This window comes from Aspergillus stella-maris (genome assembly GCF_047715825.1).
Source record: "Aspergillus stella-maris strain CBS 113639 unplaced genomic scaffold BDV14scaffold_14, whole genome shotgun sequence".
NCBI classification, from domain to species: Eukaryota; Fungi; Ascomycota; class Eurotiomycetes; order Eurotiales; family Aspergillaceae; genus Aspergillus; species Aspergillus stella-maris.
In genome coordinates, this window is record NW_027396808.1 from 424,549 (window position 1) to 450,149 (window position 25,601).

The 25,601-nt window shown below is 51.9% G+C and overlaps 12 protein-coding genes across 12 annotated transcripts; 7 read left to right on the top strand and 5 right to left on the bottom strand.

Moving 5' to 3' along the window:
• The first annotated feature begins 394 nt into the window (after positions 1-394).
• On the top strand, positions 395-1,624 carry BDV14DRAFT_169951 (nascent polypeptide-associated complex subunit alpha). The gene is made up of 3 exons (XM_073768129.1): positions 395-852; positions 951-1,009; positions 1,074-1,624. Exons 1-3 carry the CDS (start codon positions 622-624, stop codon positions 1,396-1,398), a joined length of 615 nt encoding a protein of 204 aa, XP_073630365.1. The 5' UTR covers positions 395-621; the 3' UTR covers positions 1,399-1,624.
• A 139-nt stretch (positions 1,625-1,763) lies between these two features.
• BDV14DRAFT_169953 (F1F0 ATP synthase subunit d) lies at positions 1,764-3,030 on the top strand. Its single transcript, XM_073768130.1, has 4 exons — positions 1,764-1,819; positions 1,899-2,294; positions 2,360-2,446; positions 2,517-3,030. Exons 1-4 carry the CDS (start codon positions 1,811-1,813, stop codon positions 2,544-2,546), a joined length of 522 nt encoding a protein of 173 aa, XP_073630366.1. The 5' UTR covers positions 1,764-1,810; the 3' UTR covers positions 2,547-3,030.
• A 456-nt stretch (positions 3,031-3,486) lies between these two features.
• Positions 3,487-4,023, top strand: BDV14DRAFT_188442 (40S ribosomal protein eS28; the record flags this gene model as incomplete). Its single annotated transcript, XM_073771066.1, has 3 exons — positions 3,487-3,547; positions 3,757-3,840; positions 3,962-4,023. 3 exons carry the CDS (start codon positions 3,487-3,489, stop codon positions 4,021-4,023), a joined length of 207 nt encoding a protein of 68 aa, XP_073630367.1.
• Positions 4,024-5,293: 1,270 nt separating this feature from the next.
• On the bottom strand, positions 5,294-5,568 carry BDV14DRAFT_198134 (uncharacterized protein; the record flags this gene model as incomplete). The annotated part of the gene is made up of 2 exons (XM_073772840.1): positions 5,294-5,488; positions 5,548-5,568. The coding sequence occupies 2 exons, from the start codon at positions 5,566-5,568 to the stop codon at positions 5,294-5,296; spliced, it is 216 nt and encodes a 71-aa protein (XP_073630368.1).
• A 690-nt stretch (positions 5,569-6,258) lies between these two features.
• Positions 6,259-8,305, top strand: BDV14DRAFT_31199 (uncharacterized protein). Its single transcript, XM_073776511.1, has one exon. The coding sequence runs from the start codon at positions 6,388-6,390 to the stop codon at positions 7,891-7,893; it is 1,506 nt and encodes a 501-aa protein (XP_073630369.1). The 5' UTR covers positions 6,259-6,387; the 3' UTR covers positions 7,894-8,305.
• BDV14DRAFT_188443 (multicopper oxidase) lies at positions 8,257-10,425 on the top strand (the record flags this gene model as incomplete). The annotated part of the gene is made up of 6 exons (XM_073771067.1): positions 8,257-8,451; positions 8,525-8,580; positions 8,639-8,809; positions 8,863-9,033; positions 9,084-9,209; positions 9,261-10,425. 6 exons carry the CDS (start codon positions 8,257-8,259, stop codon positions 10,423-10,425), a joined length of 1,884 nt encoding a protein of 627 aa, XP_073630370.1.
• Positions 10,426-10,627: 202 nt separating this feature from the next.
• Positions 10,628-12,683, bottom strand: BDV14DRAFT_198137 (aldehyde dehydrogenase family protein; the record flags this gene model as incomplete). Its single annotated transcript, XM_073772841.1, has 3 exons — positions 10,628-12,083; positions 12,143-12,324; positions 12,405-12,683. The coding sequence occupies 3 exons, from the start codon at positions 12,681-12,683 to the stop codon at positions 10,628-10,630; spliced, it is 1,917 nt and encodes a 638-aa protein (XP_073630371.1).
• Positions 12,684-12,878: 195 nt separating this feature from the next.
• BDV14DRAFT_169961 (endonuclease III domain-containing protein) lies at positions 12,879-14,828 on the bottom strand. The gene has a single exon (XM_073768131.1). It carries the CDS (start codon positions 14,612-14,614, stop codon positions 13,010-13,012), a length of 1,605 nt encoding a protein of 534 aa, XP_073630372.1. The 5' UTR covers positions 14,615-14,828; the 3' UTR covers positions 12,879-13,009.
• A 29-nt stretch (positions 14,829-14,857) lies between these two features.
• On the bottom strand, positions 14,858-17,456 carry BDV14DRAFT_169963 (amidophosphoribosyltransferase). The gene is made up of 2 exons (XM_073768132.1): positions 16,909-17,456; positions 14,858-16,836 (listed from the first exon to the last, which is right to left on the bottom strand). Exons 1-2 carry the CDS (start codon positions 16,991-16,993, stop codon positions 15,170-15,172), a joined length of 1,752 nt encoding a protein of 583 aa, XP_073630373.1. The 5' UTR covers positions 16,994-17,456; the 3' UTR covers positions 14,858-15,169.
• A 646-nt stretch (positions 17,457-18,102) lies between these two features.
• Positions 18,103-20,482, top strand: BDV14DRAFT_169965 (DNA cytosine methyltransferase). Its single transcript, XM_073768133.1, has 2 exons — positions 18,103-19,628; positions 19,681-20,482. The coding sequence occupies exons 1-2, from the start codon at positions 18,286-18,288 to the stop codon at positions 20,108-20,110; spliced, it is 1,773 nt and encodes a 590-aa protein (XP_073630374.1). The 5' UTR covers positions 18,103-18,285; the 3' UTR covers positions 20,111-20,482.
• A 126-nt stretch (positions 20,483-20,608) lies between these two features.
• On the top strand, positions 20,609-22,683 carry BDV14DRAFT_31400 (putative 2-methylcitrate dehydratase). The gene is made up of 3 exons (XM_073776515.1): positions 20,609-21,078; positions 21,137-21,914; positions 21,967-22,683. Exons 1-3 carry the CDS (start codon positions 20,797-20,799, stop codon positions 22,584-22,586), a joined length of 1,680 nt encoding a protein of 559 aa, XP_073630375.1. The 5' UTR covers positions 20,609-20,796; the 3' UTR covers positions 22,587-22,683.
• On the bottom strand, positions 22,670-23,796 carry BDV14DRAFT_169969 (O-methyltransferase). The gene is made up of 2 exons (XM_073768134.1): positions 23,087-23,796; positions 22,670-23,023 (listed from the first exon to the last, which is right to left on the bottom strand). The coding sequence occupies exons 1-2, from the start codon at positions 23,649-23,651 to the stop codon at positions 22,806-22,808; spliced, it is 783 nt and encodes a 260-aa protein (XP_073630376.1). The 5' UTR covers positions 23,652-23,796; the 3' UTR covers positions 22,670-22,805.
• Positions 23,797-25,601: the final 1,805 nt, after the last annotated feature.

Genomic DNA, 25,601 nt, shown 5'->3' on the forward strand with positions numbered 1-25,601 from the left:
AATTCGCTGTATGCATTATCATTGGCAGCACAAAAATGACTTAAAGAACACTTGATATCCTGACAAGAAGCTGGTTCTCGTAATGTCTGTCATGGCGTCCTGGCATCTACTGGATTTCTCTGTGCGGGCAATAAAAAACTCCGCATAATTCAATGATTCTGGTGCAGTCAATGCTATGAACATAAAAATTACCATGTCTAAATCTCCAAAACATGCGAAATGCGACCGTCAGTAGTCTTTAAAATGTATGTTGTAATGCGAGGTTACGGCACTTCTCCATGATTCCAGGGCGAGGGTCCCGAATGAGTCCAATCAGCTCGCTAACGATTTTCGGCATCACACAGCTCTGCGTCTTTCCAACCGTACCAAGGCCAAAAACCCACCATCACTTACAACAGACCTCTTTCCTTCTCGCAGGTACGTTAAATGAATTCTGCGGCGGCGAAAATGGTTTTTTCAATCCGACCTGGCGAAATTCCCGCGCGGTTGTGCGATTTCGCGATCGATTCCGGACGATTGAAGACCCAAATTCGAGCATCCAAGCCGCCAAAACGTCACAATCCAAAACTCGCTCGCTAACTGTTGCTTCTGCAGCCCATCTAGGCTTACCTATCTTACACAATGGCTGACCCCCGTATCGAAGAGCTCCCTGACGAGGAGGTCCCCAAGACCCAGGTTGAGGATGCCGGCGACTCTTCTGAGTCCGAGGCCGGTGAGGAGCCCACCATCCCCGGCGGTGCCTCTGTCACCATCCACTCTCGCAACGAGAAGAAGGCCCGTAAGGCCATTGGCAAGCTCGGCCTGAAGCACGTCCCTGGCATCACTCGTGTCACTCTCCGCCGCCCCAAGAACGTACGCATCAACTTCCCCGCACTCCGTCATGATGGCCGCGACGACCGATGAGGAGGATTTCTAAGAAACAAGGCATTGGAAGCTAACAACACGCTCAGATCCTCTTCGTCGTCAACCAGCCCGATGTCTACAAGTCCCCCTCCAGCAACACCTGGATGTATGTGCTATGAACCCCGCCAACTACCGGTAGTGAGATATTGGTGACTAACATGTTGGAACAGCATCTTCGGTGAGGCCAAGATCGAGGACCTGAACTCCCAGGCTCAGGCTTCTGCTGCTCAGCAGCTCGCCGCCGCTGAGGCTGCTGGTGGTGACCACGCCGGCCACGACCACGGTGACGACAAGGGCAAGGGCAAGGCCCCCGAGGCTGAGGCCAAGAAGGAAGAGGAGGAGGATGACGGCGAGGAAGTTGACGAGACTGGCCTTGAGCCCAAGGACATCGACCTCGTCGTGGCCCAGGCCAACGTTTCTCGCAAGAAGGCCGTCAAGGCTCTGCGGGAGAACGACAACGATATCGTCAACTCGATCATGGCTCTCAGCATATGAGCTGTCTCGGATTAATGCACGCTGTCAGTAGCTGAATGCGTTAGCGCCTTTAGTCGATTTGGGTTCTGGGGTTGAGATCATGGATTTGATATCCCTCGGATGTCCGTTTGGCTCGATAGTGTAAATCATTTAGTCTAAAAGCAAATCAAACCACCATTTTGCTAAACCAAATCACATTTTTGAACTCTACAGACACAATTGCAGAATTGATTCGAGTTTCTTAAACATATTAGAATTCATGTTCGTCCCTTTGTCTACCTTGTAGATGGTCTCGCGTCGTTTCGGAACACGGGAATGTATAATCACGTGACTTCATCCCCATCCCAAACCTTGCCGAACCTCATCCGGGAACGACCAGCTTTGCACGTCAAACGTCTCCCTTTACCATCCCCTCTCCATCCCACCTTTCAAAATGGCTGCCGTATGTTGCCTTTCGATCATTGCATTCAGTCTCCACTGATTGCATCTTGAATTGACTTCGCTAACCACCCGGCTTACAGCGTAGCGCCGCTCTCAAGATCGACTGGGTCAAGACGACCAGCTCCCTCGGCCTCCGCGGCCAGACCGCTGCCTCCCTTCAGGCCTTCAAGAAGCGTAACGACGATGCGCGCCGCAAGGTCCAGCTTCTCTCCGAGCAGTCCCAGACCGTCGACTTCGCGCGCTACCGCAGCGTCCTGAAGAACCAGGCTATTGTCGATGAGATCGAGAAGCAGTTCAACACCTTCAAGCCCGCTACCTACGATGTTGCCCGCCAGCTGAAGTCCATTGATGCCTTCGAGGCCCAGGCTGTTCAGAGCGCTGAGCAGACCAAGAGCAAGGTCGAGGCTGAACTCGCCAACCTCCAGAAGACCCTCGAGAACATCGAGACTGCCCGTCCCTTCAACGAGCTCACCATCGTACGTTCTTATAAAACCTTTCTACCAAACAATTGGGCTAGGTTTATTGATATGTTGCAATTTAGGACGAGGTTGCTGCCGCTCAGCCCGAGATCGACGAGAAGACCGCCGCCCTTGTCTCCAAGGGACGATGGATGCCCGCCGGATACAAGGTCAGTTTGAACTTCCCAGCTCATCAGATTTGTTCTTCGTCCTTGAGACACTTGCTGATTACTTCTGTAGGAGCGCTTCGGTGACATGTCCGTTGTCTAACCTGATCCATCCCTTGTATCATTTTACTACCCTTATCCGTCAACCAATGTCATCACACGACAAACATTTTCTTTCCAGTCATGCGTATTTAGCTCTATACCTGGCAGTGTGATCTGGTTGTCGGGTTGTGTATAGAACCTGTTCAATCTAGAATTTTTTGAAGTTTTGTGTCCAGTCGGTTTGTAGTGCTTCGTCCATTCGCCCGAATTGGCCTTATACTCCGTGTCGTCCATAGTTTCGGCGAATCTTACGGCCTCCCTTCAACTAGGCGGCAGAACTGCTTACATGGGTTTCCCCCAATTTCCCTTTGATTGCCCATGTTGATGTCATTTGTTCCCTGGATAAATATAAGTATCGAAGCATAGTTCCACGACTCCCCCTTGATGGCTTCCAAGGACATATGACATAAAGATAGCAAGCAGCGTAATCATGGAAGATAACACACTATATCTATGTCCTGTCAATAAGTCATAGTGATTAATGGGGGAAGTGATGACATTTATAAAAGAATATCTATAACATCGCGAACGAGGATGAGCGGAAGAACAGATGCAGATTGCTCGAGAACTGCACTTATCATTGACAAGCCATTCATCCAACCGCCCAAAAATACATAAGAAGATCAACTTTAAATGATTCCTAACAACCAAGTTGCTTACCAAAGTTTCTTGAAGTGGTTGTATACTCCGGCACCCATCTCCGTCCGCCATATATCTCCGCCTCAGGCACCAACATCTCATCACGCTAATAGGCCAGCACGACCCGAGGGTTCCGCCCCCCAAACCCTGCCCCGACGCACTAAAAATCAATTTTGCACAATCTTGCCTGACCAAAGCGGACATCCGACAACGACTCACGATCGCATCCTCACCTCGTCACCCCCTCCCTCGTTCAATTTCAGCAGTCAAATCCAGCTCTCCCGGATTTCATACCTGTCAAAATGGATGCTTCCAAGACTCCCACTAAGCTGGTGAAGGTGACCCGTGTCCTTGGCCGTACCGGTATGCAATTTCAACCACCTTGAACAATCTCGATGCCCGCGATATATACCACGACCCCCGGCCTGGACGGCGCTCGCTCGCTCGAATGCGACTGGATATGATTTTTGGATTCTGCTTTTATGCGAGAGCGCCGCTGGGCTGGGGTGGAAACAATGGGCTTGGGGATCAAGTGTGATAATGGACGGAAGCTAATGGGAATTTCACAACAGGTTCTCGCGGTGGTGTCACCCAGGTGCGCGTCGAGTTCATGGACGACCAGACCCGTTCCATCATCCGTAACGTCAAGGGACCCGGTAGGTCTTTGCATGCACAATCCGATATTCGCCGCACATACCGGTCATTTTGAAAGCCCGTGCGGACGAAGCGGAGGACAACCCAACAAGACAAAATATACTAACAATACCCCTTTCACAGTCCGTGTCGATGACATCCTCTGCCTGCTCGAATCCGAACGTGAGGCCCGCCGTCTCCGGTAAACGCAAGTTACGTGACAACGACGATGTGTGGGGGACAAGATCAACAAAAATCGCAAGAATGAAGGATGGGGATCTCGGGTTGTGGTTCGATTTTACGGATACGGATACCAATGGGAATAATGACGGATTGATCATTACGATGGTCCGGACGGAGTCAGAGTTCGAGCAGCCATCCGCTGGACTCGGCCTCGGGGTTTTGATTTCTGTTTGCTAGAGATCCAGGAATACATGAGACAGAATCGCATCCTGAGTTTCTTCCTTCATTACAACTTTCCATAGTTTTGGTTTTGTTGCTCCTGCAGGATGGTTTACGCCAACGTGCTTGTGGTCTGGGTGACTGGAGGATATCTTTCGCATGAGGTGGCTGGACAGGGGACTTGGGGCTTCGGTCTTCGGCTTTCATATCGTCCTCTCATGGGTGATATTTCTCGATACCTGCGCTCGACTCCGGTCATCATCGCCCGGATTCAACCTGTCCCTATGCACCTGGGAAATCTTGCAGACCAACATCGGCCCTGTAGCGTCGTTGACCATCGTAGAGCGGATAGTCATATCGTCCTTAAATTTTGTCTAGAGCGTACAGCGTAGATTTAACTGTCCTCCAACTTCAAGGTCTAGGCTTTCCTGCGTTCAAGCGGGGTCCACAAGTATCTGGGTTCTGGAGTTGATAGGCGATAGGCGACATGATCAGATAAGGCTTTTTGCAGCGAGGGGTGCATAGCGGAAATATATGTCGCCTCAACGAAGCAAAATTCCCGTGTCCCCATTTACTTCATTCTAGAAAAATACAGGCTCTAAGTTGTGTATAGTTATTTATGGGATAGAAGAATTGAGGCTGATCAGAGGGGCGCAGCGGCGGAGATATATATCTCAGCCCTAACAATACAAGTCACCCACATTCAGACGATCATCCTACCAAGACCCAATTTTCATGTACAGTGCACTACAGATTAAGAATTGTGAAATTGAACTGAACGTCTTCTTTCAATTCAAACACCAAAAGGATATCATAAAGCATACAAGTACAGGTATCATGAAATATCATCCCCCATAATCCCCTCCACCAATCCAAACCACATCACATCATTGCATTGCGATTCCAGCGCGAAGCAGAACAAATGGGGTACTGTGCTCATCACAACAAAATGAGGAAAGAAAAAAGAATCGCAGACAGAAAAGGTTCATCAGGTCATAACTCGTATCTCAGACCGATACGCTAGGTTTTCATCCACCCGTCTGTCGAACATCAAGCTTCAACGGATGGACGACCTTAATAGACCGGCCGCGACCTATGACGGGCACGCGTTGAAGTCCTTCTCCTCCTTCCGCAGTAACCGCAGGTAAGGGCAGACACGATGACGCCGAGGACGGAGACGATGCCGTTGATGACGACCTTGATGCCGCTAGCGATTGCGTTGACGACGCCCATGATGCAGGCACCGATGGAACGGAAGAGGTCCCTAATCTGTTTGACTGTTAGAAGGTTGAAGAGGATTGGGATGGGAATAGGATGGAATGACGTACACAAGAGAAGACGGCACCCATTTTGAAGGTGTTGTGTGGTTTATTTCTTTTTCTGTGCTTGGTGTTTCAAAGGTTTTGAGCTCGAAGACGAAGAGGATGAAGAGCTTGCAGAGTTGTTTGTGTTGTTCAAGTTATTCGAGGTACTTGAGGAAGCAGACGATTGTATAGAGTCGTTGTGAGAGAGCATTGTACTGGCTGAAGTGGTGTAGGTATATATACCCCGAGACTCGAGAACGATATATATAGAAGGACCGTCCCAAGTGACGATGACGTTGACGAGATAAAGTGATAGGCAAGGGCTAAGACAAAGTGACGATGCTGTTGGTCACGCAACTGCAGGAGCAATAATGATAGGGAGGGAAGGAAGGAGGAGAGCGTTGAACCTGAGCGTGGACCACGAACCTGAAAAATGGCCGTCTCGATATCGTCATAACGACGAAGTCAGGTCGGCCCTGATTGCCTGCGATCGAATCACGGAGCGTCCAGTGGAACCCCTCCAACATGACATGGCTGTCAATGCCGCGCCGGGGTATGAATTAATCTTGCAGCTTGCCACTGAACCACCCTTGAATTTGCGCTGATCTTCGGGGGATTTGCTCATTTGCTTGATAACATTCTTGGGTGCGTCTTGTGGTGTTCGCAGCTTTGCTATGCATGACGTCATGATATAGAATCCTGTCACGAGTGCTAGCCAGAAGAGGACTAGCTCGCTGTAAGGCTGGACTGCATTGTAGGTCACATGACATATACCGGGACCCAGAAGCTTAACGGCTGCTCCATATTCCATATTCGCTTGTTTTCTCCAATGATCCAGACCAGGACGACTGACGACTCTGTGGAATGCTCACCCCCATCAGGATCCGCGGCCGCAGGAAGAACCCGGAGAATGGCGCCCCTAAGCCCGTACCCTCTGGCCCCAAAGGCGGCAGGCCGATGTTGACTCCCGCAGCAAAACGGGCGAGCTCCCAGACTGAGACTGGAAGCAACAAGCGGGCGCGTCTCTTAGTCGCTAAACCGCCTCCGCCGAAACCGCGGCGGAAGCTGTCAACGCTCGAATCCCTGCCTGTGGAATTGGTTGAGAAGATCTTCCTCTACTCTCTCAATGTCAATTTGCCGCGATGCTCCCGCTCGATAGCCACAGCAATATCCAGCGAACGGATATACCGCGCTCTGCTATTATTTGCCCTGTGGGATAACGATCGGGAGGCGGAAGCGGATCGAGTGGTTGATCGTGGGGATGAGTCCGCTCAAGAGGCGGACGAAGATGGAAAACCAGTATCCGCGGCCCAAGTAGCCCGAGCTAAAAGAAGATACGAGACTAGAAGGGCCGCAGATGTAGAGATTTCGCGACTGCTAAGACCGCTGGAGTACATTTCACTGAATGAAGATGAGCGCCGAGATCTTCAGGTTTCTATCCTCACTTGCCGATGGTGTACGATTGACCGTTTACCGCCTCTTCTTCCGGATCTGATGCGCTTGAATATCTGGCAGGTCTGGCTTGCGTACATAATCAATATGCCCCGCGATCAGAAACGCAAACTTCACCAGTTTTTGGCGCAGGGTGGGAGCTCTTGTGAGTTTACAGACCGCGGGCAAGAAGAAGACGAGGAAATCGTGGCGAGACTGTCTGTTGAACCTTTGGTATCCATGCACCTCCACGCCGAGTTGTCCATGACCAGAAACACGACGAGTTTCGCAATGTTTGGTTTTCGACATATCCCCGACAAGTTCCTTTGCGGTGCAGACGAGGGATTCAGCGAAGCCCACACTCGCAGTCTTGAGTATCTTCGAGTTGCCAGTGGGTTAAATGATGCGAGCTTTCAAAGACTCCCAAGGTATTTGAGTTACTCGCGGGAAGCCCTTCAGCAGGGCATCCATACGGCATTGATCGAGCACAACGCTGAAGCTCTTACCACACTCCTCAAGCTTGATGAGTCTCTCTTCCGCCATGAAAATCAGCGGGAGCCCATTCCTTATATGCTACCCTCAGATCATTTTCGCACCGCGGTCCGTGTGGCACGAGACGACCCTGGTCTCTTCCAGCTCCTTTTGCGGACGAGTGCCGAGTCGATACCTTCCGATGATTCGGAGATCACGCACTGGGCGATTACCCTCAATGATGACTTTGGACCATGGCTGCTCGATTTCATGATGCAACTACCGGAGCGGGCAAGATCAGTGGCAGAAGATCCTACCAGTGCACCGATGTTCTACTTCGGCGGTTGGAATATGCAGCTTCCAATTGGGGAAAGATACCTGCGTCATGTCCTGGGTGTGGAAGAATTGGGACAGTGGATACAGGAGACGCCGTACGATATTTCGAAAGACTATGAAGTGAAGGGTTGAACTGGCCAGAAGCGTTCCCCACCAGACGTCTCAGCGGCTCAAAGTACGGCTTGACATAAACACTTAACAAAACACATACCATGCAATGATCCGAACACGGACCATGTTCGCATCCTCTACTACGGCAGGCGCATCTTTTATCCGCAGAATCCAGGAGTTGCATTTGAATCCCATAGGTCAATTCAGCAGGCCGGTGCTCATCCCTGCCCGAGCCGTGCTCCGGTTGCGTTAGCCACATTCCAACGCAAACGCGCAGGAATGTCCACGAAACCAGTATAAAAGGGGCGCAACCATCATAACAAACACGATAACCCACGACAACAACCGACATCAACGCGACACTGATCCTCTAAGGGTTCAGCCATGTACCTTCGTACCGTCCTCGGGCCCTTGCTGGCCCTGAACCTCGGCCTTTCGCACGCCAAACGCGTCTACGAAACGCTCGAGTTAACATGGGAGTCTGGCGCACCGAATGGCGGCGAGCGCCGCGACATGGTTTACACCAATGGACAATACCCGGGCCCGGATTTGCTTTGGGATGAAGACGACGAAGTTGAGGTGAGCCGCGACTTAGCTTTAATGACATAGCGTGAGACATCCCAACAGTCAGGCTGACCAATGGAATTACTAGGTGTATGTTGTCAATGACACACCCTTCAACACGAGTGTGCATTGGCATGGAATAGAGTACGAACCACATCATCGATGGTCGCTGTTGAGCGCTTACTGACGCGGATTGTTGTAGGATGCGGGAAACCCCCTGGGCGGACGGCGTCCCTGGACTATCCCAGACGCCAATTCAACCGGGAGAGTCATATACGTACCGTTTCAGGGCCTACCCTGCTGGTACATTCTGGTATCATTCGCACTACAAGGGCCTGATGCAGGATGGCCAGGTGGGAGCGATGTACATCCGGTATGCCTCGTCAGTATAACGACCAAAATTTCTTATCTAATGCGCAGTGATAGCCGAAAGCCGGATGCTCCGCGACCGTACTCTACCATCACCGAAAATCCATATGAGCTGGCGCAATTGAAGAGGGCAGAGAACAATCCCGCTCTGGTTCTTGTTACAGACTGGACATATCTCACAGCAGAGGAGTACCACAATGTCGAGATCGAGTCTGGGTTTAATATCTTGTAAGAGTATCGTTTCTGTCTTCGTCTGACGTTTGTTGACTGGATTACAGCTGCGTCGACAATCTCCTCATCAATGGCCAAGGCTCAGTTTATTGCCCTGGCTTCGAATACCTTGAGTCAGTATCTGATCCCGGTATCTCCGCTGTTCTCGAAGGCTCACAATTGACGGAGAAGGGGTGAGTAGTCTAACGACATCAACGTCTCATACCTATGCTAATATGAACTAGCTGCCTGCAACCAGACCTCCACAACGTCCAAGGAGACTACGGCAACTGGAACGTCTCCGCTGTCCCCGGCCCAGTAGGCTGGAACTGCACGCCCTCCGACGGCCCAACATCCATCATCACCGTCGATAGCTATGCAAACGGCTGGGCAAGTATCAACTTCATCGACGGCGCTCCGCAAAAGGGTATCACTGTCTCAATCGACAACCACCCAATGTGGGTGTACGAAGTTGACGGACAACTCGTCGAACCACGCGAAGTCGAAATGGTCGCCATCTATTCTGGCGCTCGGTACGCTGTCATGGTCAAGCTCGACCAGACACCCGGCGACTATGCGATCCGCGTCGCAGTCAACGGCGGTGACCAGGTAATCAGCGCCTTCGGCATCCTGCGGTATAACAACCAAGACCGAAAATCCGGCGAAACACCACTCGCTTCCATCGGACCTCATACACAGGGGTACATGAACTACGGAGGCCAAAACACCTCCGCCGACATCCGCCAGCTCCGATTCACAGAGAACCTACCGGCCTTCGATGTCCCCCCTCCCCCACCGTCAAGCGAAGTCTCCCAAACCCTCCGCACAGGCATGACCCGCGTCAACAACTCATACTCCTGGTCCCTAGGCAATGAAGTCCTCTACGAACCTGAAATCACGGCTTCCACTCCTTTGCTCTTCGAAAAGGACCCACTAGATGTCATCGCTCCTAAATACGCCCTCACAACAGAGAACGGCACGTGGGTCGACATCATCCTCGAAATCGTCGGCAACGAGCACGACCCCATTCACCCACCGCACCCAATCCACAAGCACGGAAACCGCGCCTACATCATCGGTACCGGTGACGGAGCCTTCAACTGGACGTCCGTCGCTGAAGCCGAGGTCGCAAGACCAGACCTCTTCGTCGACTACGCGAACGGTGGCGCAGCGTTGCGTGATACATTCGTCACCGACTTCTTTGATTCAACTAAGAGTTCGGGTGCTTGGATTGCGCTGCGGTATTTTGCCCAGGGGCCGTTTGCTAGTATTTTGCATTGCCATATTGCCTCGCACCAGGTTGGTGGGATGGCGCTTGCGCTTTTGGAAGGTGTGGATGTTTGGGATGGTGCTGGGGCGAGGGTTCATAGGGAGAGGGCGTGGGGTGATGTTGAGGATCGATTGGAGTAATGGTGTTTTCGGTTCGTTTGTATACTTAGGTGATGGTCGTTATCATTATAATAACTAATAGAGAACTTAGTTTTTTTGGCTTGCCAAATCATGGTCCATGAGATTATGATACAATGGTTATACAACGCTTAGATCCAGCAAGCAACTATGACTACACCACAGACTTCAATCAACCCCCATCGCGGCATGGCAAAAGAAGAAATTACATATTCCCCAACAACCTGAATATCCCCTTCGCCCGTCCGGCAAGAGTAGGCTGATACCCTGTCTCAACAACGCCCTTACACAACTCAAACGCCCCCTGCCCATTCTCCTTGGGTCCCTTCCCCTTCCAAATCGGGTAATCCACTCTAGGCGGGATCCTCGTCGCCATGAGTCTAGGGAACCGGTCCACGCAGACAGCCTTGATATTACTCACGCCGCGCAAACCCTCTTCGCCCGCAAACCGGCCGTACCCTGATCCGCCGACGCCGCCGAAGGGGAGTTGGACTGCGTAGTAAGAGCCGAAGTCATTGACTGAGACCATCCCGGCCTTGATTTGGGAAACGCATTTTCTAACGACGCGCGTGTTATACCCGAAGACAGAAGCGCCGAGGGCGTAGTCCGTTGAATTTGCGATTTCGATTGCGTTGGCCACGGACTCAGCGCGCATCATTAGGAAGACGGGGGCGAAGAGTTCTGTTTGTGCGATTGCCATGTCGGGCGTTACGTCTGCTAGTAGTGTCGGCGTGAAGTAGTGGCCTAGTGAGTGTGTTTGGTGCAGGAAGCGCTTTCCGCCTGTTATTAGGCGTGCGCCTTGCTTTACTGCGTCGTCGATTAGGGATTCGAGGCGGGTGAAGGAGGCCGGGGAGATCATGGCGCCGACGTCTGGGGCGCCAGGGGCGTTGGGCTTTGTGTCGATGGTTATGGAGCCGAGGCGGAGGGTTTTGACGCGTGATGTCACTGTTGAGAGGAGGGAGTCGTAGATGCCTGGGAGTGCGATGACGCGCTCAACGCCGATGCAGTTTTGGCCGGCTGATTGGAAGACGCCGCGCATGAGGACTGAGGCGATGGAGGGAACTTCGCTGATTGTGCGGGAGTCGTCGAGAATGACGGAGGGGTCTTTGCCGCCGAGCTCGACGGTAACCGGGGTCAGGGCCTTGGCTGCGGATTCGAGGACTTTATGCGCGACGGGCTTGGAGCCGATGAATGTAATTTGGGCGATGCCGGGGTGTGAGGTGAGGACGTCGGCGACCTTGGGGAGGCAGACGACGCTCTGCACAAGGTCGCGGGAGTGCCCGCAGCTTTCAAGTGCCTTTCGAATAATCTCCAAGTAGTAGCCCGAGGACCAAGCAGTCTGTTCAGATGGCTTCACGACAATACCGTTACCCGCAAATATTGCGCTGATGACCGGCGAGATGAAGTTGTGGAAGGGGTAGTTCCAGGAGACACAAGCCGAGACAACACCCAGAGGCTCATAGGTCACCATGTTCTTCTTGTACATCATGAGGAAATTCGTAGGACGCGATTCCGGGCTCAGCGCCTTCCCGCCATGGTTAATTGTCCATTTCAGTTTTTCGGCTGTCACGAGCGTCTCGCCGAATGTTGCGTCGACTTTTGTCTTTCCGGAGTCCAGGCATGCGGCGATCACGATCTCGTCTTGGTGTTCTAGGACGTATCTGCTAAAGTCAATCCCAAACCCAATTGAATCCAGTATGCTTGTGATGAGGGAACTTACTTCAGCAAAGTCCTCAACACCCTCCGTCTCTCCGCAAATGTCGTAGAAGCCCATTGTTCCTGCGCCTTGCTCGCTGCCGCAACCGCGCGGTCGACGTCGTCCTTCGTCGCAGGCTTGATTCCGTTGCCGAGTACTCGTCCGTCCGCGGGGCAGTAGCTCATAATGAGGTTCTCGTTCCATTGCTACATATTCGGGTTCAAGAATTAGCCTTCAATTCAAAACTCAGGGCCCAATTGTAGGAGGGAAAAAGGGAAGAACTCACCCCGCGAACCTGACCCTCAATGACCCCCCTCTCAACACTCCCCTCAGGCAAATCCTCCCACTTCGTACCGACCCAGTCATCGCTCAATTCGGGCGGGTTTGGGACTGTAAATGTAACCGGTGACTCCCGGCTACCTGCAACAAAGAGGTAGCCTAGGGAGATTGCGGCAAGTGAAACCGCGGCGATAACTAGCGTCTGGGACTGCTCATGGATGTGCACTTGAATCTGTTCTGCGTACGGCAGGAGGGCCGGCGGAATGTAGGGTGTTAGACACTCCATTTTGACACGCGCACAATGTGCAATTGAATAATTGGCGCGTGGGAGGTCGAGGTTGAAAGGGAAGTGCAGGGGAGAGAATTCGGGGAACTAAAAAGTGGTTCGATGGTTTGATCTGCGCTCCGATGCGGCCAAGGGCACGTGCCAGGGGTTGGTCTGCTGTAGCTGCTTAACTTCTACGAGGATGGATTTTATTCTATGTTGGACCAATAGGTAAACCAGTAAAGTGTATCAAGATTTCGTTATTGGGTAATGCGTGCTGGTGGTGGTTCGACTACAAGCGCATACCACAAGCGCATACCGTCGGAGCATAGACTGAAATATATATTTCAGGAGCTTTCCGCCTCAGACAAAGTAGACATAGACACGGACGGAGACAAAGAGAGAGACATAGCTTCATCTTCGCTCTCACTCTCAACCTTTTTCTTACTTTTCCTCTGCTTCTTCACCTGTCCAGCACCATCACCATCAGCAACAACACCACCCTTCCTCTTCCCCGTCCTCTTAAGGAGATGGTCAATCACACACCCCTCGCCCCACTCCTTACTCGACAACCCCGTAATCGCCCTGCATCGCGGACAAGTCTTCCCATGCCGAATAAAAAGCTGATGGAGACTATACTTCAGATGATCCGGGATCCGCACTTCCAGGTGACTGTACGCTGATACCTCAGTCACCTTGTCAGGCGGCACCCAGTTCAGCCACTTGCAAATCCGGAAGATGTGCGTGTCGACCGCGAAGCAGGGACGCTGTAGACAGAAGAGCGCGACGCACGCGGCTGTTTTGGGGCCTATGCCGGGATACTGTATCATGTGGGACATGGCGTCTTCCGTGGAGAGGGAGTGCAGGTGGTTCAATGAGAGGAAGGATTGGTCGTAGCAGGCTAATTCGTATTGTTTTGCGCCTTCGGATTTTCCTTCCAACAGCTGTTGTTGGGTCTTGAGGGACTCAGCCTCTTTGCTGTCGTTGGCGTTGTCGACGGCTTCATCTCCTTTAACGAGAACATCCCTCCTCTTTTGATTCTCCTGGTACACCATATCTAGTATGGCCTTGATATTTCGGCTCTTTTTCTGTGCCATTCCACCACTCTTGATGGCCTCAAAGACATCATCCACATCGGCCCTTCTAACAGCATCCCAATCAACACTCCCCTTCCCAATCCCCGACTCCAAGATTCCAAACCGCTTCACAAGCCCAGCAAATGCAGTAGCCGAATTCTTACCCGTCGTGTTCCCGCTCAGTAACGTGCGGATAAGCGCGTCAAGGACGGACGGGACCTCGCCGCACCCCGTTACAGTAAGCGAGGGCTCTGGGATAGTTGCTGGTGCAGCGAATTCGCCATGGACGCTTGATAGAAGGCGATTAACCTCTTCGCATTCCTGGGGTGTTGGATGCGGCCACTTGGGGAAAGGGGAGACGCCTGGCGTCAGGCCGTAGGGGCTCGCCTTGGTCTTCTTTGGTTGTGATGTAGCTGTAGATGAGAGGGTCTCTGTAGCTTTGTTCACGGTATCCTGGAGGTCTGTGGCGAGGGTGTCTATACCGCCACCATCGGCTTCACTCTTAATAGACCCGTTCGGTTCCAATTTGACCTCATCCTCGCCCTCTTTCTCAGTCTCAGCTTTTGCTCCACGAGGCGCAGGCACGAATCCTAGATTGTGAGGTAATTCGATCAATCCGTTATCGTTCGCGTCTTCCTCGACCTTGACCGTCCTCTGTCTCTTCCTCTGCCCTTCCTGCTTTAGGTCTGACTGGCTAGAAGCTGGCAGAATGATCGCACCAGGATGTTTCTGTTGCTGACCTGCTGCCCTCGATCGAGGCGACTGTTGAGGCGCGGAAGCTTGTACCTGCGGCGCAACGCCGCTCACTTGCCCAGCGAGCAAAGACGCCGTAGCTTCTCGAGCCCGGGCGGCAGCGGAACGAATTGGACGGGCCATGGTGTTCTTGTTGTTTGGATGGATGTTATCTCCGTCTTTATCTTGTCGCTGAGGACGCTGGGCTTTTATAGTTTATTTTTGAGATGAGGTGTAAGGGGATCGGAATTGTGAGGCGATGACGTATCATGATCTTCTGTGGATGGGAATGAATGGTCTGGCGTCGCTATGGATCATCTGGAGCAGAAGGTTGAAAAGATAGAGGATTTGAGCGAATTCTTTTCGTAAAATGTATTAATCTTTTTTGTTCATTTCAAAGAATTTAAACTGAGTCCTTATTGGAGTAGTAGCCATACACACGGAATGTACCGAAAATGTTTTTACTTGGGAAAAAGAGAATATTGGCACAGATCAAGTCTATTGATTTTCTATTCGATATTGGGAATCATTTATACATCTCTAGTCATATCTTTCGTGGTAACTGATGGAATATCGTCAAATGGCCTCCCAGAACCTTTGAACTGAACCTTTGTCTAGCTTTTCACAAACTCCAAGACTCCCAAATGCCAAAGCCAAAGAGACGATAGAGAAGAGAGGCAGGCCCGCAACTAGTCATTCCTAATTGTGGTCGGCGATGTTGTGAATGCTAATGTCCATGCGGTCCTTGACCTTAGGCGGCTCTTCCTCGATGAGAGGAGGAGGCTTGTTAGAGCCGTAGACACCGACCTGGGGAACATCGGACTCAGAGGGGTCAGCAGCAGGCACGAGTTGACCGTCGGCCATCTTGACGCCGTTGGCGGCAATCTGGAAGTCCTTCTCGCTGGCGAAACCGTGCGTGACGGCTTCTTTGGCACGGCTGATGGCCTTGACTTTACGGCCTTCACCGCGGATCTTCTCGAGGTGGTCGAAGTAGCCTTCTGAGACGGGGGTGACGTAATTTCCGCAGAAGACACCGACTTCGAAGTTGCGAGGTTCCTCGAGACCGTTTTCTTCGGCGATTTCGGCGCAAGCGCCCTTGAGGGCATCTAGTGTCTGGTAGATGACGCTGTCTGCACCGATGTGCTTGGCGATGGTCTCGGCGTCACGGTTGTGCGCGACGAGCTCATATGGCGAGGCAAGGTCAATACCGTAGATGTGAGCGTGGGTGATTTCCGGAGAGCAACTGGCGAAGTAGACCTTCTTGGCACCAGCTTCACGAGCCATCGTGACAATCTCTCTACTCGTCGTACCACGCACAATACTGTCATCGACTAGAAGGACATTTCGGTCCTTGAACTCAGTCTGCATAGCATTGAGCTTACGACGGACACCCTTCTGACGAGTCTTCTGTTCCGGCATGATGAAAGTACGGAAGACGTAGCGGTTCTTGACGAAGCCCTGGCAGTAAGGCTTGTCGAGATACCGGGCAACAGCAGCAGCCGAGGTGGTCGATGTCTCAGGAATAGGAATGACGACGTCAATATCCTTGACAACGTCCGGACTGAGAGTCTGGAGGATCTTAGCGGCAAGGTGGTCACCCATGCGCTGGCGACTGCGGTAGACGCTGATGCCATCGATGACAGAGTCAGGACGAGCAAAGTAGACATATTCGAAGATATCAGGCGCGTAGGCCTTGCGGGGAGCCACCTGGCGGAAGACAGGCTCGCTGCCCTTCTCGATGAGGACGGCCTCACCAGGCAGGATGTCACGCATATTGGAGAAGCCAAGCTGGTGCAAAGCAACGGACTCGGAAGCCATCATGTAATCCATGCCTGGACCATCAAGCGACTTCCGGGAGCCAAGGACAAGAGGACGGATACCATACGAGTCACGGAAGCCGAGGATACCGAAGCCAGCAAGCATAGCGGTACAGGCCCAACCGCCCTCGCACCTCTCGTACATTCTGCTCAGGGCAGCAAAGACATCTTCCTGGTTGACACGAGCCTTCTTGGTCTCACTCAGCTCATCAGCGAAGATGTTCAGCATCAACTCGCTGTCACTGTCAGTGTTGATGTGACGGTGGGCCTCGAAATCGAGGTACCGCTTGAGCTCCGGAGCGTTGATAAGGTTTCCGTTGTGAGCAAGGCAAATACCGTACGGACTGTTCACGTAAAAGGGCTGGGCCTCGGCGTTTGCGCTGCTCCCCGCAGTAGGGTATCTCAGGTGACCAATTCCCATGTAGCCCGGGAGGTCTGCCACCCTAGCGCCGTCGGAGAAGACCTTGGCGGCCATTCCGTTGGCCTTGAGTTGGAAGATACGACCACCTGCCGCGCATGTTGCAATCCCAGCAGCATCCTGACCACGATCTGAACACAAGAAAATCAGTCAGACGCTCCATGGTTATAGCAGAATATATGCGGGGATTGTCAAGGACTCACGTTGCAAAAGGTACAGAGCCTCATGAAGGTCGATGGACGCGGAGGAGGTCGGGTTCGCCTGGATCAAACCAATGATGCCACACATCTTGACTGGAGGATAGAATTACTGCAGACCAATCTGATTGTCAGCAAAAATGAGCTCATTCAACGCTAGCGGAGGGAAAAAGCAAGATTATAGAGCTGTTATCAGGCCGGAAAGTGTCCGCAAAATGCTTAGGAAGTCTAACATCTATAAAAAACGGAAAAATCATCATAGAAGGGAGGAGGCATGAAAATCATGTGCCCTTAGGCACGAATGAGAATACTCACAAGAGAAGGCAGAGGGGTAATTCCTAAGCACAGCGTGTGGTGGGGTATAATGTGGGAAAAAAACCGAACTGATTCTGAGGGAGCGACGTCGGAGAGGGTTGTCTTTACTATGAAGACATAACAAGGGAGGATGATTGACAGATTAAGAGAAGGGCCTGCACAGGGATGAGGCCCAAAGGCAGGACTCAGGACCACGGAGGTATGGGAGGGGCAAGAGAGGACATGGCTAAGAAGAGTTCTTAGGAAGAAAGAAGGAGGAGAAGTCGACCTCAACTTTTTTCACTCCGTCTTCTCCAAAGATTTTTCCCCGCTAAACCGCAACAAGACGCGTGACCCAGAAGCTCGGCGGGAAATCGGCGCTTAGTCAGAATTGACTAACACCGCCAACTAAGTAAGTTAGGGACTCTGTATACTCACAATTAGAATGGACACAGCAGTGTTACTGAAGTGTTGGAAACAGAATGAAGGTGATAATCATCTCAAGGAACTGAGAGAATTAGAGGGGAGTATAGTTACAGTAACATTGTTGAAGTATGTCTCTCACTATCTCTTTGTATAGCCTCATTTTTACATCAGTAGAAAGTGCCTACCATCTCCTTCGCTAGAACTCTTAGTTAGCGAGTTCTCTAGTTCCTATTGCCTAGAATTGTCCTTCAATAATAAGCCACCTAGCCATAGCTCACAGGGGTATGTCACAGGCGTATTACTATAGAGGTAGCTCTCTAACTTGTCTCTGTTTGACGGGAATGAGCTTACTGCAGCCTGAGCAAACAGAAGAGACTCATACACTCCTTAGTTCTTTATCTTCTCATGATCAATTGCGGCTATAATATCTCTCAGGTCTCCTTCCCGCCCCCCCTTTCTGCTCTATGAGGTCGGTCCCAGCAACACTTCTCATCTACCCTCTACCTCACCTCTCTCATTTACATTTGGCCACTTCCTATCAGAATCACACTTTACTGGCCGAATATTCTTCTTTGCGAGCTCACTTACCTTGGCTTGTATACTCGCCCGATTACTTCTTCTATTACCACTCATTCCCACCAAGCTTCCTGCTCCATTAAAACTATGGACCATCAGAATCCTATCGTGATCGACGACGAAGACGACTTCAGCGATACCAGTAGCATCACGCTTGACAATGACCCAGACAGACTATACTTCCTGCGCGAAGGCTCCCAAGCCACAACCCCCGTCTTATCCCTGTCAGAGGACGTGATTGACCTAACCCAGAACGAAGGGGTCGACGACGGCGATTACGTTACTGACGACGTCCTGGGAATACTGTTGGAAGAATGGCATATATCTCAGACTGCTGCTAGACCATCTCCACAGCTGGAGCTCCCCCGGGAGAAACCTCTGGAGCAAGTTTGCGGCGCCGATGGTATCGTCTTCATGCCAGGTCAATCTGTCGAGATCCATGATGACACCTACCTTCGCATTTGCTTTATCTGGCAAGACACGGATGGCGAGATATTCCTCCAGGGCCGGCGTTTGCGCAGGTTGCGTCGTCGAGCAAGCGATTTCGAGTGCGTCAATGGTGCCTATCTTCCTCAATGGAGGAATGAATTGGTCTGGAAGGTCCACGAAGCTGAGATGGTCCCGCTTGGGTTCGTTCGACGTTTTGTGTCAATTCGGTTCACCAATTATTGTCATGTCAAAACGGACCACAAGAAGGACGCAAATTCGAAGGATTTGTTCTGCCGCTTGAAAGAGAACATCCAAGAATGCTCGAACTCGGTTCAATACCTGACATATAATGAAGCAGACGTCGATTTCCGCATAAAGCCGGATATCCTCCGCCGCCGCTGGCGGGGAGAGACTGCTCGTTTCGGCAGTAAGAAAGAGGATGAGTTATTCATTATATTGGATAAGACTGGCGAGAGCCAGCAGCCAGACTCAAAGTCGCAACACAAATACACCTTTGGTGATGGATTCTGCGGCGTAGGCGGCGTCTCATGTGGTGCCGAACTTGCGGGTTTGCATATCAAGTGGGCGTTTGACAGGTGTCCCAAAGCTGCTTCCACCTATAGAATAAACTTTGGGGCAGCAGCATGCGATACAAGTGACGTGTTTAACTTCTTGACAAGTGAAGAAGATTTTCTTAAGGTGGACGTGACCCATGGGTCCCCACCATGTCAAACATGGTCACGGGTCAAAACCATACCCTGCGCCAACGATGATGCTAATTCAGCATGTATTTTTTCTGGCGGCGACATTGTCCGCAGGGCGAGGTCGCGGGTGCATACCATGGAAGAAACAAGTGGGCTCATCGAAGGACACGAGGAATATTTTTGTGGTGTGATCCGCGACTTTTTGGAAACAGGCTATTCTGTCCGTTGGGCAATCCTTAACTGCGTGGAATACGGGGTGCCCCAGTTGCGGAAGAGGCTTGTCGTTATCGCTTCTGGGTATGCTTGCCGTGCCTTGAGGATATCAAACACCTGCTGACAATGATTCTAGACCAGGAGAAAATCTCCCGGCCATGCCGCGACCGACACACGGCCCTCCAGATTCTGGCCTAAGGAATTTTTCGACAATTAACCAGACAATTTCTGCCATACCCCCGGGAGCCAACGATCATGATGTCGAAGCAGCAAAAAGGCGTTTCGTGAGAAGGTGTTTCGTGAAGAAAAGACCGTTCGATGGAAACCAGCAGGCGCGTACAATAACATGCAATGGCGGAAATAACTATCATCCTTCTGGACAGCGAGGCTTCACTACCAGGGAATACGCGTCTCTACAGACATTTCCTCTGGATTTTCAGTTCAGAGAAAACGCTCGCCCGCAAATTGGAAATGCAGTTCCTCCGGTCTTCGCAAGGGCCATCTACGAAGAGGTTATCAGATCTCTCCAAGAGACCGATGAGTGTGAGATGCGTGAGGATCGGTAAACTGTGGTTCAACCACTCTGTGAGGAACACATGCTGATAAGGCCCCTTGAGTGGTAGCCGCGGGAGGATGGGCCGACCGTGGAACCGGCGCGGAGGGAGTAACGCAGCCGTGAGCAAGGAAGGCTTGACGCTGCCTGTTCTGGTTCACGAACAATTGCGAGTATGGGTCTTCGAAGAGCATTTCAGGATTAATTGAGCCGATTGCAGGAGTTGTCCTGAGAACGTTGAGGTTGTTGGGAACTTGAGATGGCTGGAGCTGGGTTGCGGGGTAAGCGAGGAAGTAAGTCCGGGGAGACAAGGACCACATCAACGGCCGAAAAGCGCCACAATGGGAGATGCTAGCTGTAGAAAACAATTGAAGCTCAAGCTGCACAGCAGAGAGTTATATTCCGAGATCGGACGGTAAAAGAACCGAGTGTAACCGCCAGGCAGTGTAAAAGCGCCGGGCCAGAGGCATAACAAGGAGCGAACGGCCTCGGCTCAGTCGGCCAGAGAGTCGGTTGATCGTCACTGCGTCAGGCTCTCCCCTCTCGCCCTCTCTGCTTCTCCCTGTGCTCGTCCCGATTCTCCGCTTCTTTTCTTCCTCTCCCTCCCTTCCGACCAGGCGAACTTTTCTTTCTCCTTCTGACTTCAATTGAGTATAGCAATCTTCTTTCCATCGCTGTTTCTGTTTCTGTCTCTACACTATGTCTGCCTCTTCAGCGCTGAGACGGCTGACCCACAGGTCTCCCCGCAATCTCCAGTCCCGCATCGCTTCGCTCTCCCGCACTTCTTCCCTCTCCTCCTCCGGCCTATCCTCCTACAGAGCCCCTTCCTCTCCAGCTCTACCTCGCGTCTCCAGATTCTCAACCATGTCGTCTCTGCAATCTGCGGCCCCGATTCCGGCCGGCGCTCAGAAGGGCTATGACCCTGAGATCAAGGATATGGCGGACTACATCCACAACTACAAGGTGGACTCCGACCTGGCGGTATGTGCTCAATTACTCGAGGAATATTTTCCTGCAATTGAACTGATTGATGTTGTAGTTTGACACTGCTCGTTTGGTCTTCCTGGACACCCTCGGCTGCGGCCTGGAAGCCCTGAAGTTCAAGGAATGCTCCAAGCTTCTTGGCCCGATTGTCGATGGCACTGTCGTTCCCAACGGTACCCGCGTACCTGGTACCCCTTACCAATTGGACCCCGTGAACGGTGCTTTCAACATTGGTGCCATGATCCGCTGGCTCGACTACAACGACTGTTGGCTTGCTGCTGAGTGGGGTCACCCTTCTGATAACCTGGGTGGTATCCTCGCCGTCGCTGACTGGGCCTCGCGCACCAACCGTGCTGGCGGCAACGTTGCGGGTGGCAAGATCTTCACAGTCAAGGATGTTCTGGAGGCCATGATCAAGGCCCACGAGATCCAGGGTGTTCTTGCTTTGGAGAACTCCTACAACAAGGTCGGCTTGGACCACGTCGTCTTGGTCAAGGTCGCCACCACTGCCGTTGTTTCCAAGATGCTCGGCCTCAACGAGAAGCAGACCGCAGATGCCATTACTCAGGCGTGGGTTGACGGCCAAAGCCTGCGTACCTACCGCCACTCCCCCAACACCATGTCGAGAAAGTCATGGGCTGCTGGTGACGCGTGCCAGCGCGCCGTCAACCTCGTCCTGAAGGTTCAGAAGGGTGAGGGTGGTGTTCCAACCGTTCTCTCCGCTCCAGTCTGGGGTTTCTACGACGTCCTGTTCAAGGGCAACAAATTCCAGTTCCAGCGCCCCTACGGCAGCTATGTCATGGAGAACGTTCTCTTTAAGGTCTCCTATCCTGGTATGTTCTCAATCCATCTATTGAAGCAAAGTATTGTACTAACAAAGAGCAGCCGAATTTCACTCCCAAACCGCCATCGAAGCCGCCGAGATCGTCAACGAGAAGCTCAAAGCCCTCGGCAAGTCCGCCAAAGACATCAAAGAAGTCACCAACCGCACACACGAAGCCTGCATCCGCATCATCGACAAGCAATTCAAGGCAATGGACAACTTCGCCGACCGCGACCACTGCGTCCAATACATGGTCGCCACAATGCTAGCCTTCAACCGCCTCACAGCAAACGACTACGCCGATGGCTCTGAGGCCGCGACCTCCCCTCTCCTGGAGGACCTGCGCCAGCGTATTCGCTGCGTCGAGGACCCCAAGTTCACACTGGACTACCACGACCCGTCCAAGCGTACTATTCCCAACGCTCTTACTGTTACGCTTAACGACGGCACTGTCCTCGATGAGGTCGTTGTTGAGGCGCCTCTGGGCCACCGTCTGCGTCGCGAGGAGGCCAAGCCTGAGATTCTGGCTAAGTATGAGCGTCACTTGAAGGCGCACTTTGATCAGTCAAGGCTCAAGGAGCTTGTTGACCTTGGTAACAACAAGGCTGCTATTGAGGCTTATGAGGTCGACAAGTATGTTGATCTCTATGTTAAGGATAAGGTTATCTCTCCTGTTGCTTAGATAATTTATGGTCTGTGAGATGGGAGTTATTGCAATATAGATTTAAAGCGTGTATATTGGGTCGGAATATAAAGTGTTACGCTACCTAGCATCTTTCTGAAATTGCATAGGAGAGATTGTAGCCCCCGGTCTAACAGTATGGTGTTCACTAAAGTAGCAGCTATTGTACCCACTGCCGGAATAATTTGCTTCACTGAAATATCCCAATCCTCTGATTCTCTACGCAGAACTAGAACTAGGCATATAGACGCTCATCTCGAACCCGTTCGTGAAGGGTAGCGTCATGTTCCTGAATCCACTGCTTGGGTCCCGCATGTAGGCGAGAAGGTCCGCATAACCCTTTGCACCGGAGATGGTGTTATCTGTAAGCACGACCGCACCGGGTCGGAAATGTGGTTGGACTGTCTTTAGTGTCGGGAGGGCGAGGGGGGACCATACTTGATTCTTAGTCAGTCTCTGAATAGTTGATGGATGGCTAATAGGGTGGGTGAAGAACTCACTATCAAGCAACAACAGGTCAATCTTATCCGGTAAATCGATGTTCAACGTCTCTAGAAGATCTCCCACGCGCAGGTCAATCTGGCTACTGACCATCTCCCCGCATTGCTCCCAGTACCCCCTCGCGACACCAGCCTTGCTCTCTTCCTTCTCCGTTGCGATGACGGTCCCTTCTTTGCCTGTTAAGTTCTTGACCTTGCTCACAGCAAGCGCAAGGTAAATAGTGCTAACGCCAAAGCTGGTCCCTGCCTCGATGACGTTTGTAGCGCCCATTGATGTGATGAGCTGGTACATGAACTGGCACTTGCCCTGGTCTAGTGCGATGAACTTATCGAGCATGAGCGTGTCGAAGGCATTTCTGTTCTTGGTGTCTGTGGTGGACGTAGATGTTGAATTCGAGGGAAGGTTGTTGTTTAGGTCGCGGACGATGTCAGAGGAAAAGACCTTGCCGTTGGAGTTTGGGGATGCGATGGCGGCTTCTTGGGCTAGGGATGTGGCGTGGAGGGTGTCGAGGAGAGCGAGGATATGTGCGGGGGCGTCGATTGGGTTGGGTGAGGGAGCGGCCATTGTTGACGGCGCAATGAAGTATATGCTGATAGCTAAGGTCTTGTTGGGATGCCATTGTTCGAGAGACGAGGATCGATCGACCTCTTTAAGGCCAAGCTCAAAGCTAAAGTTGTTGATCGGTGGAGCATTTCGTACCCCAATTTGGAGTTGTGAGTCATGTTGCTAAGGTGTCCGAGCTGCAAGCTCGTATACTCCGCAACAGCCGCAGATCCAGAAGTACTAGGGTGTAATAGAAGCTGCGGAAGTCGGCGGCTCACACGCATAGAAAGCCGACTACCCGCGGGAGGTGGGATAGGCAGAAAGAATACCCTATCCTTGATCTTCGGATATTAGTCCGAAATGCTTGATATAATGACTTCCTGCCCATCGGTCCAATTTAGTTTCTTGATTCTTCGTGAAGAATGAAAGCGATGGTGTTTCCTTCACTGCTCGAAAATCTACTTCGATGATTTCAGTGACCGTGCAATGGCTGGTACTCATGTGTATCGGGGTCCCGGCTGACTGGGAAAATATGCTTGCCTTGTTTGGCATTCATCTTATGCTTGGGTAACACCCAGTGGCTTCTGGTCTGACTGAGGGCTCTTGCAGACAAAAGGTACACCGCTTCCCTGATTTCGTTCGAAGGTAATCCGCCCAGTGCTGCATCATAATGAGAACGCCAAAGCCATGGGGTACAGTGACCGGCGGTCGGCATCAGATCTGGAGCCGTCCAAGGGAGCCAACGGTCTGAGCACGGTGGCTGCTGTGTCCGACTGCGAGAGGCTGCGAAGATTGCCAGCTGGTTGGTGAAGAAATCCCAGCTGGCCGATTGGAGGCCTCACTGTAAGGAAATCTGCTGCAAGTCCTCTGGTGATCAATTGGCTAAGGAGAAATATTGAAGCAATGGATATTGCCATTGAGACTATTCAAGGGAATAAAATGCGGTAGTTGCACCAGGGAAGACGCGCAAACAGCGGGAGACAACCTTGTCACCTGATCCGTCAACGACTTCTTCCTCCGACTCTCCCAACATCCGCGTATATGCTCTTCGGCCGAACCTCAGCTCTGGGATTGATCTATTCGCCTGATGATAGACCACTCGGTGTTCGAACCTCTTACTCTACTGGCATTGAACATCCCGACAACCCCCGAGCCCAGCATTCCGTTATCTGGCAATGTTTCGTCCATCCTTCACGATTGCGCAATGTGGCTGGACTATGACTACTTCAGCCTCTTGGTACCACGCAGACATCGTTTACACTGGTTTTGCTTTGGCCTGCGATCTGCAAGTCATTCGTACGAGTCCGCCCACAACCCGTTGCCAGCAGCGAATCTGGTCTCATGCCTTTGTCTTCCCCGCGCGGAAAAGCTCCAAATGGAAAGCCGGGTGGTGTTATAAATCCCGGTCTCGGCGTGTTTACCAAGACTCCAATCGAAGAGAAGGGAATGTCGAGTGCCAGGGCACTAAGCAAGACCCTTGGAATCAAAGATGAATCCTGCTTGGAGAACCTTATGTGACACGCTACCGACAAGTCGGCTTTATGAATAATAGCGGCTAACCGGTAGGTTTTGTTGAACTAGCAGCCGGAGTTACTTCCCTAGCTGTCATACCCCAGACTTTCCCCGCGGAAGTCTTGGCCCCGCTGTTTACTATGGAGTCTCTCCGAATGGCTCGAACGCCCTCCACGTTATGCCAAGCGCCTCAATCAAATAACCCAGAGCGCAATTCTGAAGTCCACCCGAGAATACGCCGGGCAGGATTCATCTTCGAAAATCCCTCATGATAAGTTTCCGCTTGGCAGTATCGCGTTATCGTGGTTCCAAGACGACGGGCACATTTGGCATCAGCCACCAGACAAAGCAAAGTTAATTTATCGAAGGGGTCCAAGGAGATGATATAGCTTGTTGGCGGAGGTGTCTTCCCCCATCATCGGACATGTTGTGTCCGCTCGCCATTCTATTCGGGCTGGC

Coding starts and splice junctions, on each gene's coding strand:
- BDV14DRAFT_169951 (XM_073768129.1), top strand. CDS start 622: ATGGCTGACCCCCGTATCGAAGAGCTCCCTGACGAGGAGGTCCCCAAG. Junction 853..950: donor CTCTCCGCCGCCCCAAGAAC/GTACGCATCAAC, acceptor CAACACGCTCAG/ATCCTCTTCGTCGTCAACCA. Junction 1,010..1,073: donor CCCTCCAGCAACACCTGGAT/GTATGTGCTATG, acceptor ATGTTGGAACAG/CATCTTCGGTGAGGCCAAGA.
- BDV14DRAFT_169953 (XM_073768130.1), top strand. Junction 2,295..2,359: donor CCTTCAACGAGCTCACCATC/GTACGTTCTTAT, acceptor GTTGCAATTTAG/GACGAGGTTGCTGCCGCTCA. Junction 2,447..2,516: donor GGATGCCCGCCGGATACAAG/GTCAGTTTGAAC, acceptor TTACTTCTGTAG/GAGCGCTTCGGTGACATGTC.
- BDV14DRAFT_31199 (XM_073776511.1), top strand. CDS start 6,388: ATGCTCACCCCCATCAGGATCCGCGGCCGCAGGAAGAACCCGGAGAAT.
- BDV14DRAFT_169961 (XM_073768131.1), bottom strand. CDS start 14,614: ATGGCCCGTCCAATTCGTTCCGCTGCCGCCCGGGCTCGAGAAGCTACG.
- BDV14DRAFT_169963 (XM_073768132.1), bottom strand. CDS start 16,993: ATGTGTGGCATCATTGGTTTGATCCAGGCGAACCCGACCTCCTCCGCG. Junction 16,837..16,908: donor GGCTCTGTACCTTTTGCAAC/GTGAGTCCTTGA, acceptor TCTTGTGTTCAG/ATCGTGGTCAGGATGCTGCT.
- BDV14DRAFT_169965 (XM_073768133.1), top strand. CDS start 18,286: ATGGACCATCAGAATCCTATCGTGATCGACGACGAAGACGACTTCAGC. Junction 19,629..19,680: donor CTTGTCGTTATCGCTTCTGG/GTATGCTTGCCG, acceptor CAATGATTCTAG/ACCAGGAGAAAATCTCCCGG.
- BDV14DRAFT_31400 (XM_073776515.1), top strand. CDS start 20,797: ATGTCTGCCTCTTCAGCGCTGAGACGGCTGACCCACAGGTCTCCCCGC. Junction 21,079..21,136: donor AGGTGGACTCCGACCTGGCG/GTATGTGCTCAA, acceptor TTGATGTTGTAG/TTTGACACTGCTCGTTTGGT. Junction 21,915..21,966: donor CTTTAAGGTCTCCTATCCTG/GTATGTTCTCAA, acceptor AACAAAGAGCAG/CCGAATTTCACTCCCAAACC.
- BDV14DRAFT_169969 (XM_073768134.1), bottom strand. CDS start 23,651: ATGGCCGCTCCCTCACCCAACCCAATCGACGCCCCCGCACATATCCTC. Junction 23,024..23,086: donor TGACCTGTTGTTGCTTGATA/GTGAGTTCTTCA, acceptor CTAAGAATCAAG/TATGGTCCCCCCTCGCCCTC.